The sequence below is a fragment of the Leptidea sinapis genome, chromosome 18, assembly GCF_905404315.1.
Source record: "Leptidea sinapis chromosome 18, ilLepSina1.1, whole genome shotgun sequence".
Classification (NCBI taxonomy): domain Eukaryota; kingdom Metazoa; phylum Arthropoda; class Insecta; order Lepidoptera; family Pieridae; genus Leptidea; species Leptidea sinapis.
The window spans coordinates 2,091,163-2,103,305 of NC_066282.1; the positions used below are offsets into that span (position 1 = coordinate 2,091,163).

The 12,143-nt window shown below is 32.9% G+C and overlaps 1 protein-coding gene across 1 annotated transcript in view; it reads left to right on the forward strand.

The window, feature by feature from the left end:
- Window positions 1-12,143, forward strand: part of LOC126969469 (probable chitinase 10) — a 137,828-nt gene that overhangs the window by 75,320 nt on the left and 50,365 nt on the right. The window contains exons 3-4 of the mRNA XM_050814914.1: window positions 549-754; window positions 8,857-9,094. Of these exons, the coding sequence (XP_050670871.1) occupies window positions 549-754; window positions 8,857-9,094 (444 nt within the window). The remainder of the gene's footprint in view (window positions 1-548; window positions 755-8,856; window positions 9,095-12,143) is intronic.

Here is a 12,143-nt window from a genome sequence, read left to right on the forward strand (position 1 = left end):
GCTTCATAAGATACATAATAGCTTTAAGGGTAAATGTATACACTTCTATAATAAAGTCCCAGCCACTGGTCAGGCATTATCTATAAATAAATTTAAATGTTTTATAAAAAACGTGGCTCTGTCGTAAATCCTATTACTCCACTGCTGAATATCTAAATGATCGGACAGCCTGACTAGATTGTGAATATTGTATAGCGATAGAAATGATTGTACAATATTGTATTTTTTTTTATTGAAAAGAGCGCAAAAAAAGAATGCTGGGAGAGTTTCTTGCGCCGCTTCTTCTCTCTCAGAGCGCCATTTGTTTCCGAAGCGGTAGTAGTATCTAGTAGTTATTAGAAATGACATTAAAAAGAATTCTAAAGGAATCAATTTTGAGAAAATAAATGCCTTTTATGTCTTTTTAATTTATATGTATAGATGTATAGATAACACGAAACAGACTATTAAAATGGAAGTTCTACGACTACAACGATAAAGAATGCCATGCTATACATAAGTTTTCTCTATTCTTTGACGTTATATTAATATAAATAAATAAATTGCAGATGTTCGCAGAAGACTTCGAAAGCCCACAAACAAAGTAACAACATCGGTGTCAACCAGCGTATCCAGGTCTTCAGATCAAGTGATTTCTGCTAGCGTGAACAGGCCTAAGATACGTGGACGTCCAAGCATCGCTAGTCGGAAGTCCTCGGCAGCGATAGACAACTCAGTGGCAACTGATGATCACAAAGACAAAGATGGTTACAAGGTAAATGATTTTATAGATATATTTATTGATGTTATGATAGAATGGTGATGAGATAAACAGGACACTATCCTGATCATAAGTACCGCCGACGACAATCAAGTGTCACATAGGATTCTTGAAAACCAAGTTGTCAATCCTCGGTATCCTATTAAGCCCTTTTATTCTGAGTTAGAGTATGTATAAAATTAAAGTTGCTTACTTTAAACCAACGTATACTTTTGTAACAGATATTTTGTAAATCTATGTAACTAATATGGTTCTATAATAAATTATTCTTATTCTTATGTCTCTTAACACAGGGTGCCGCTTGGCAAGGGCCTCCTCTAGCTCTTATCATTGGGTCACTCGGGCCCGCTTTGAGCTTAGGTTCATCCTCCCATCATGTTCGAGGTCTCCTCTGACTCCGTGCAACCTCTTGGATACCAATTAGTGACAATTTTGTTCCTTTTCTCCTGGCTGCCTCTCAACATGTGGCCAGTCCATCTCCACTTCTGCTTCGTTCTATAGACCTTTGGCAGTACTTAAGCCTGTCTCGGTGCTCATTGTTAAGTGCCCAATAATATTATTATTAACTAACCCGGTTGTTCAGTCGAGAGTTCACTTCTTATAACCTAACTAAATCTGATTACTACTTACTACTGTGCGAAAACGATACTAGTTAGCATTACGTATTTAAGTATACTACAAGACCCCATCGCACGATTCTGCATGTACGTGTTTTTTATGGAAATACGGGACTAGATGCACAGGACGTTCAGCTGATGGTAATTGATACGCCCTGCCCATTACAATTCAGTGCCGCTCGGGACTCTTGAAAAACCCAATGATTCTGACCGGCACTACAATTGTGATCCTCACCTTGAGACATAAGATGTTAAGTCTCATTTGATCAGTAATTTCGTAGTTACGGCACCCTTCAGACCGAAACACAGTAATGCCTACACATTACTACTTCACTGCAGAAATAGGCGCCGGTGTAGTATCCATAATCTAGCTGGCATCTTGTGCAAAGGAGACTCCCACTTGTAAATCACTGACTAAAAATATTTAAGTCTAACTTAAGTATCATTCGGATAGCCAAATATTTTAGGAAGTATTCATTGTATAGATTACAATCCCTTCATTCCTAAATACTTCGCATTCCATTGTCCAAAATTATGTTTTGATTTCACAAAACGTGCTTTGAATTTATGATCGGAGCGTAAATGAATTACAGTTCAGATGAATACGCTTCTCTTTGTAATGGCGGCGTTTGATCGAACTTCTCGATTGTGATAAAATATTAATTCGATCGTGTTCAACGTTTGCGGTTAAAGCTTTGTGTGATGCATTGTTATACGTTCTTCATTTCTGTATTGTGTAACTCGCGAGGTTGTTGCTATATTTGAATTCGTCATACAAAATCTTGGAGACTTTTTTTTTTTATTTATTTATTTACATTAAAGTTTACAAAAAAAAAATATATATATATTTTAAGTGACTTAAAAAGCATGACTTCAGTTTTTTCTTAATATTACAGTTCCGTACATCAGTGGGTAATTCATTAATTAGGCGAGGAACTAGGTAAGCATTCGTTCGTTCGCCATATCTATTGAGGGCGCTCGGAGCGCATAAACAGCCCCGAGTGACGGCCCGCGTGCATACAGGATGTTGTACTTTATCCCAGTATTTAGTATTGAAAAAGTTTTCTTTTAACATTGAATATTTCATCAGTACCTGCACCGGTAAAATTTTGCAATTTTTAAAAAGTTCAGTTTCGGAATAGTCACTATGATTTTTGTTAGGCAAAATTTTTAATATTCTTTTTTGAAGCTTAAATATTTCATTCAAATAGGAGTTATATGTACGTCCGTAACTACTCAAACCATATTGTATATAAGATTGAACTAGAGAATTATATAACATTAATTTTACATTAAAGGGAATACGATTTCTTAAAATCGTCATATTAGCAAAAAATTGCCTAAGCTTATTGCAGACGTATTCAATGTGGTTATTACAATTAAATATACTATCTATATGTAGGCCTAAATATGTAACAGAGTCGACTACTTCGATAGCGGGGCGTTTACAAATGCTGTTATTTGAGTGCAAACAACTATGGTCGTGGGCAAGAATATCATCCATTGGACGTTTTGCGAGGTTTGGTGATCTTATGATTATTAGCTTAGTTTTACCTGGGTTAATTACCAAACCAGCATCGTGACACCACTTATTCAATGAATTAAAATCAGCCTGCAGGTGGTCGCGAGCATTTTTAAGATCTTTATCAGCGATCAGGAGGCATGTATCATCTGCAAATTTATAACACATGCAGTAATTTATGCATTTATGCATATCATTTACATATGACAGAAAGTGAAGAGGGCCCAGCACTGAGCCCTGCGCTGTACCTTCTGTAGATGATACATGCCTTCTATTTGTAGTTTCGATCTTAACTGTAAAAGTTCTATTATGGAGATAATTTTCGCACCATTTTAATAAAGGTCCACGAACACCACAACTAGCAAGCTTCTCTACCAGGTGTTTATGCTTCAAAATCTCAAAAGCACGCGAAAAGTCAATAAATAAAGCCAGCACCTGTTCTTTCTTATTTAGATGATTGTTGACTTCATTTGTAAATTTTGACAGAAGATCAGATGCGCCTTTACCAGCCTGAAATCCAAACTGATTTGGATAAATCACGTTCTGTTTTCTATAGAAACTATGTATTTGGTCACTAATACATTTTTTTACAATCTTATCAATACAAGAAAGTAGTGTAATTAGACGATAATTACTAAAGATACTTCGAGATCCCTTTTTGTAAACCGGTCTGACATATCCAACTTTTAATTCGTTGGGATACAGTCCTGTTTTTACGCTCTGATTAATTAAATGAGCTATTGCTACAGATACGTCGTTATCTACAATTTTAATATCTGAAACTTTAATATTATCGAGTCCAGGAGCTTTATTAATATTTATTTTTTTAATTATCTTATGAACATCAATACTAGTTACATCTTGGAAGCGAATACTAGAGTCTGTTCCTATATCAAACTTTTAAGCATTGATGAGTTTATTGTTACAATTCGGAATAATGGCTTTCACCGCATTATCGAATTCGTTAGCGAAGTGTTCGAGTTACAATGCGGTATTTAATATCCGAGGACTTAGCTAAGTTACAATAGCTTAAGGACGCTATCTCAAGAAATCGCTAAGATATCGCATAGTTGAAACCATTTTTATCTACACCCATGCTTTAAGTCCTCTATTAAAGATTCTGAAACAGTTCCATTATTGCCAACATTAAAACACCCAATGTTCTAATAACCATTACATTATCCAAACGAGTGTTGTAATGTTGTACTGAATTTCATAACACCACTCCTATTTTTTTTTCAATCCCTTCATGCTCAAAGAGTTTTAATAGACAGCCACATTCTTATTGCTCGATGCGTGGTATCTGTATGAATTTCAAAAAAAGATCGTTTTCGTTTACGCGCGTTACACACTATCAGAACGTCGCGCGCCGTAAAAAAAGTAGGTTATTCGAATCCCCGCCATTTTTCTTAGATATTTTTGTTGCTTTGTTTACAAAAAATGAGCGATTCATTTTAAAAGCTGCAAAAGAACATAATATTCAAGTGAACTTTAATTATTGCACTATACAAAATGTAAATTACTACTAAAATAAATAATTATTTCGTTTAAACTTAGTTTATTTGTATATAATCAGTAATGGATGATATTAGGTTTCTACTAGGACTGGCTGTTTTAATGTTAGCAGTAAGCTAACTGTTTCAGAATCTTTAAGAGGATTCATATTCTGGGTGTAGATAAAGTCTTGTATGCAACTGTTGACAATTAGGTATTAAAACACTCATGTGATACCATTATCACACTCGGCTTCGCCTCGTGAGATATATCCACATTGTATCCTTTCATCCACGTGTTTTAATACCCCTTATTACACAACAGTTGCATAAATAACTATTAACGGTTTATATAAAGCTTTTGTTTTTACAAAAATTATTATATATCTACAGAGAATGAGAAGAAAATACATTTTTTCTTTACATTTCTATCCTTAATTATCAAAATTATTATTATTATTTATTATTATACAAAATCTTGAAAACTTACAATGAGGTATTGAATATCCGAGGACTTAGCTAAGTTACAAAAGTTTAAGGACGCTATCCCAAGAAATCGCCAAAATATCGCATAATTGAAACCATTTTTAACGGTTTATATAAAGTCTTTATTTTTACAAAAAAATAAACAAAGAATTAGAAGAAAATTCATTTTTCTATACATTTCTATCTTTAACAGACATTGCGAAAAAAAATCACCAAAGTACGTCTCACTTTTACAGTTGGAGCGATATTAATCATTCAATCTAGATAAAAATTGTATAAGAAATTATTTACTGTTTACCAATACTATTTATTAAACGTGACATAATTTTGTTATTTTGTAAAGAAAATTGTATTATAGTTGTAATAAATTAAAAATGCTTCAAAATTATGAATTAAAACAATGGCGATCTTGTACGAGAGAGATTTCTCATGGCCGTTGGCTTAGCCCCCAGCCTTATATTATAATTAGTTGCGTATTTTTTTTTTATAAACTAACATAAAAATAACAAGTTTTATATGTTCGGACTGTTGTAAATATTATGATTATCACGGTTTGTAGAATTCGCTATAGTGTCTATGTATTTTCTTTCCGACATAATCAGGTCATAAAAGATCAAGAAGGTCGAAATTCGCTTGAACGTACATTTATTAGACACTGGCAGTCCACCGATTGTCATACAATCTTCTTCTTCTTTGCAAATATAAACCTATTTTTGAAGTGAAAATTTCTTTAGCATCGTTGTGAGTGTGCATCATTTGAAAGTCCATGAAACGAAAAAGCAAGATACATAAATTCATAAGACTTAACGTGGGAGAAAATGAGATAGGAAATGTTATAGTGTTTTGGTACCAGGATCATAGGTGAAGAAAAGATTGTCTTAGGTATGATGTGAGTATACCTTATTAATTATTCAATTCTGACGTCATGCCCACGACCAACGTATTACTATTTAGGCACCAGGAGAACATAAATATGGTAGAGGTGATAGTAATCTTTACTCATATTCAACATTAGAAATAATTTGTATTTTTAACATTTATTAATCTTTAAATTACTTTGCGTTTTAATAATAATACTAATACAACAGAGCTGTACATACTTGTAAGAAAGCTATTCTGTTCATAATGTTCGTTTTATATTTTTCTTATTTTTGTTTAGTTTAGAATAGCTTGTTGGGGTGGCCATTATAAATAAATAAATAAATAAATAATGTCTTTCGTAGCGATTGAAATCATGTGTCATAATAACAAAATGTACCAGGACTTCATAGGCAGTTTAGAGGTTCATGCACAATGCAGGTTCACTTCTGACATGTGTACTTTGTTCGCACGCATTTTTTTATGATTTTAAAAGAATTATCAGCAAAGTGGATCATTAATTAATTTTGTCGATGGTAAATATAATATGACATTACATATTGAGAATCGCATAACTATAATATTATTATCGTTTCACGAAACTTAAAATTTATATTTAAATTGAAATAATTTACATTTGTATTTCTCATGCCATGATAACATTTGATTGATCATGATCTTATATATATATAATATTGACACACTTTTTACACAAATTATCTTGCCTTAACTTGGTTAAGCATATATAGCCTGTGTTGTGGGTTACAAGACAATGATATATTTAATACAATATACTTACATAAACATACATAAATTCATATAAACATACATAAATACATTTAAACATCCATGATACCAGATATCTTATATACCTATACCTTATATACCTTTTTTAAATTCTTCTACGAATGACCTTTTCATAAATTAATAAATTCGTCCAAAAATATTAATTTTCCAAATATAATTAAAGGTAGTTTGTAACAGGCGTGAGTCTAGTTGTTAAATTTTCTTGCTTTATATTTTACTAAAGGAAAAGCTCACAATATGAATAAAATTGTACACAATATATATTTAGAAAGGCTATATTTCCCTTTGAGAGACGTCAGGAAACTGTTTACTTGGACCTTGTACACCGAACACATTCTCATAATCTCCAACAAATTATACAAATTTAAGCTTTAACACATGGTAATACGTTCAAAAATATTTTTCCCCACCTTACTTTTAAGTTTGTCTTGCAACAACGCGGATACGGACAGCTTTTGAACGCAAAAGTATAGTCGTTTACCTTCAATTTTATGTATAGGAATATAACACTTATTTATTAACAGAAAAGGGTGTACTTTCCGGTGTGAATAAGATAGGTCAGTTGGAACAAGAAATTGTTGTATGGTAGGATATCCTACAGTTTTAGATAATATGGCGATATTAGAGCAATATCCTGTATAATTAGGTATGTAATTATTGTTAAATAACGACAAACTAGGTAATAAAAATGATTTATGTGATAAATCATGCGTAGTAGGAGTATTCGTAGCCAGAACTTTAAATAAACATGGTATAAAGTTACACTATAATTATAAAAATATTCAAAATATTTGTTTATAAAATAAAAATAATGTTTTATACCGACTATATTGTTTATAACACTGCCAATACATTACAAATTATATCAAACGATAAAATAGTTTTACTGTTACCCAACCTGTTCTTAATATTTCATGAATTTGCAAATTTACCAATGTAGGTCAGCTTAATACTTATTTAAATCATCACTACTTAACATAAGTTGAACTCAAGTATAAGGAAGTGGCAAAAAACCCATCACAAATATTAAACATTGAAAAAGAGGTAATTTTTTTAATGTGTACATGTGTAGGGATTATTCCATAAAGGTATTTTAATTTTTTGCTGTTGGCAACATTATGCCAACGTTAATGCCAAAATTATTTGACAGTTAGCATAACCATAAAAATAATTGTCTGCTCATCTTCCGTACTGTTTCTCGAATCATAGTGATCAAGCGAAGTATATTAATAAAATGCATTCGAATACACATTTGGGGATATATGGAACCAAAAAACATATAGTTAATTTTATATTGTTGATACTTATTATATATTTACAATAATATGACTACATAAAATTGAAACTATCATTACGTGGAAGTGTACCTAAAATACTGGCAGCATTTTCGCGTTGGATAGCTAGGCTGATCCGTTTACCGAGATAGCTGCCAGCGCTTGGGTTTCCAGTAGCCTTATTGAGGCGTGAAGATAGTATTTTGAACATTCTCCGCGCCTCTGGGCCCCATGGGCCAAGTGTCTGTGCCAAAAAATTTTTCACCAATAAACAGACAAATGATATATATCTAGTATTTTTTTTATAAAAGCTTACAGATTTATTATTAAAATTTGGAAATGACGTCAGTTGAGGATCCTTTTTTCCACATTTCATAACGTCTTTCTTCTAAATATCATTAACAGATGATCTATCACTTGAACGGTAAGCACATACCTACCAGATATGTGCTTACCCCCGAACCGCCAAGTTTTATTTTAATCTGGAGTACTGAGTATAATCACAAACAATGGCCTTTGGATTCCTTATTTGCATCTGCAAAAAATATTAAACCTAGGGGGAGGAGTAAATTTAATCACAGTCCGGTTCATTAAGTGATAATTCTTCTTCTTATAAACTTATTATTTATATTAATATATTTAACATCACTTACTACATGTTATAAGTAATATATAGGGTAAGCATATATTAATAACATACAATAAAAATTGGTATATATGAATATAAATTCTAAATAATACCACAGAATATATATTATTATAAATAATGGGACTGTGTCTTGTTTCATATTGAGGTATGCATAATTTCAGCAATAAGTCGTCGATATGCAAACGATACTTTTGATTGGTCATTTTTGAAGGGACGTGACGTCACTGTGATGGCAGTCAGTCCCGATCACAACGCGCGGCGATTATTACACCTGCTCGTTCCGTAATTTTTCCCAAAAACTAAACAAAACATTTGAATTATTGTAATATTATTGAACAGTCTATCTATAAGTACATTTATTATACATAAATAATATTTAATTATTTTTAGATCGTGTGCTACTACACCAACTGGTCCCAGTACCGAACGAAGATCGGTAAATTTATGCCGGAAGACATACAGCCCGATCTCTGTACTCACATCATCTTCTCTTTCGGCTGGATGAAGAAGGGGAAACTGAGCTCCTTCGAGTCTAACGATGAGACCAAGGATGGGAAAACTGGATTGTATGAGAGGATCAATGCTCTGAAGAAAGCCAACCCAAAACTGAAGACCTTACTCGCCATCGGTATGTATTATTTTGTTATGAAAATTAGTTGAAAGTAATTGATACGCCCTGTCCATTACAATGCAGTGCCGCTCAGGATTCTTGAAAGACCCAAAAATTCTAAACGGCACTATAACTGCGCTTATCACCTTGAGACATAAGATGTTAAGTCTCATTTGCACAGTAATTTCATTGGCTACGGCACCCTTCAGACCGAAACACAGTAATGCTTACACAGTACTGCTTCACGGCAGCAATAGGCACCGTTGTGGTGTCCATAATCTAGCCGGTATCCTGTGCAAAGAAGCCTCCCACTAGTACAATTCGCAGGAATTTACAAAAGGCAATAACTGATATATTGAAATCATACATTAACATATTATGCGCTCTGTCTGTGATGTTTGTTTGGTCTATATATAAACTGGTCTATAAATTTAACTCGTTAAGTCTTAGTACATACGAGTTAAATTTTTCAAGAGTACATGAGACATTCACGTCATTACAAATAAACTTGGCATAAAGTTATACCCGAGAACAAACCAAGATTCAGTAAAATGTAAACCAAATAAAAATTTTATCATTGGTATATTGGGACGTATATATTCCATTTCCCGCGTTTATTTGCACGGCTGCTTGACACTCGTAAAACTTCAGAATTATCATTTTAATGACATTGTTGTCAGATAGTCAACATATTGCATATTCTTGGTTATATTTCTAGGTATAACTTCATACCAAATTTATTTGAAAGGCCGTAAATCTTTAAATCTGGGGTACCATAGATTGTTTTATTATGCGTTATGACTTAAATCATACTGTCCCTTTGGAAAAAAGATACGATAAGTTATTATATATATTATAACTATGTTTGTTCCACCCTTTAAATATTCGAAATAATTTTTAATTAGAAAAAGTGCCGAGAAGCCCTAGACTTTCACCCATTGGTAAGTGATACGTCCCGCCAATGTAGTGCCGCTCAGGATTCACTACTGAACCCAAACTTCTGGGCAGCATTGCAAATGCGCTCATCAGTTTGAATCATAAGATGCTAGGTCTCATTTGCCCAGTGATTTCAGTAGGTACGGCGCACCTAAAATCAAAATACAATAATTCTTGCGCCCGGATTAGGCATATTTAGGCGCCGCTGTGGTACCAAGTGAAACTTAAAAAAAAATAGCGGCCAAGTGCTAATCGGACTCGCCCATGAAGGGTTCCGTAGCTGTATTATAATATAAAAGTTCTTGCAGTTCCTTGTAACGATTTATGACGTATTTAAAAAAAGTACTTACTAGATCTCGTCCAAACCAATTTTCGGTGGAAGTTTGCATGGTTAATGTACATCATATATTTTTTTTAGTTTTATTCTCTTAGTTTAGAAGTTAGGGGGAGGGGAGACACATTTTACCACTTTGAAAGTCAATCTCGCGCAAGCTATTCAGATTAGAAAAAAATGATATTCGAAATCTCAATATTAATTTTGAAGACCTATCCGTAGATTTGAGTTTGATGAAAAAAAATATTATGTTTCAGTTCTAAGTATAAGGGGAACACCCAAACTTTATTGTTTTTTTTTTCTATTTTTGTGTTAGAAAATTAATGCGGTTCACAGAATACATCTACTTATCAAGTTTCAACAGTATAGTTCTTATAGTTTCCGAAAATAGTAGACGTGACATACGGACGGACAGACGAATCTATAAGGCTTCCGTTTTTTGCCATTTGGCTACGGAAACCTAAAAACGACCAAAGGAAGTGTTCTTACAAACGTATGTAGCTCTCGGAAGAAAAGTTTCATACAATTAAAAGCGCACAGCCTCTTCCTTTAGTTCTTTTTAATTATTCTTTAACTATATTAAGTCCATACGTAAGTAAGCAAAAACCTTTTCATAGGGGTGTTTCTTGCAGTACCTACATTACTTTAGACAATATCGACGTGTTTGCCGACTGCTGACTCTATGTTACATAGTGTTGTGCTTAATTATCGATACAATCTTAAAAAATTTTTCTAATTACTGAAAAAAGTAATATATATTACTGTGACATGATTATGGTAGAGGAGGGGAAACGTTCGTACGGATCACCTGTTAAATTTGTAGTAAAGTAGAAAGAGGTATACATGTATTTGCAAAGATTGATCCTTATCAGCAACACAGTTCAATGGTTCAATAAAGACAGCTATAAATTTTTTGAAAAATCATTCGGGTCGATTTCCGTCAATAGTTCAATCAATTTTAAAAACTAAATATGCAGTTATAAGTAAGAGATAGACTGAATATTGGGAACAGCCGAGTCTCGTAGTTTCTGAGTTGGCCATTACCGCCCTTCTCAAAAAACCATCCTGTATACAATATTTTTCTTCATTTCTTCCTTACTCATAATTATTGTAACACAAAGCATGCTGTCATTACTATTTCTTATGTTGGTGATCAATTCAATAAAGAAATAAATATTAATTATACGAATGATTTGAGTTTTCTTTAGTGTTAATTCCTAGACTAGACTAGACGAGACGAGAGTCTCGCGCCAGATTTTTTCGAGACAACACGTCCTGAGGATGCCTCGTGTAGAGGCGCAACACGTGTCGAATTGTTTAAAGACAAATATTGGCGAAATTTACACTAAAGAAAACTCAAATCATTTGTATAATTATGGATTTCCGCAAAGTAACGCCTACTTCAATAAATTTTCATAAATATTAATGTCAAAATAATATTTGCATTTTACACGTATTTTCATATGTAGATATTAAATTCATTTTTCTTATAAGCCATGATTGTTTTATTATCAATGTATCAGATCAAACAACCAATACAGATGTAAATCAAATTTCATAAATGTATTAATTTACATTCAATTTCGAATCGCGATAAAATATTTTTTATTTACTCGACATTTCATTTATGCAGCACAATAATTGATATGTAAATTATTTGCATTTTAAATAAAATTGACATAGCGTGTTTGCCTCGTGCGAGTAATTAGATTGATTCGTTTCGAGTAATCGTGTAGTGCAGTTCATAATTATATTAAATTGGAGAACTCCCGGTACTTCCGCTGTTGTTTTATCTAT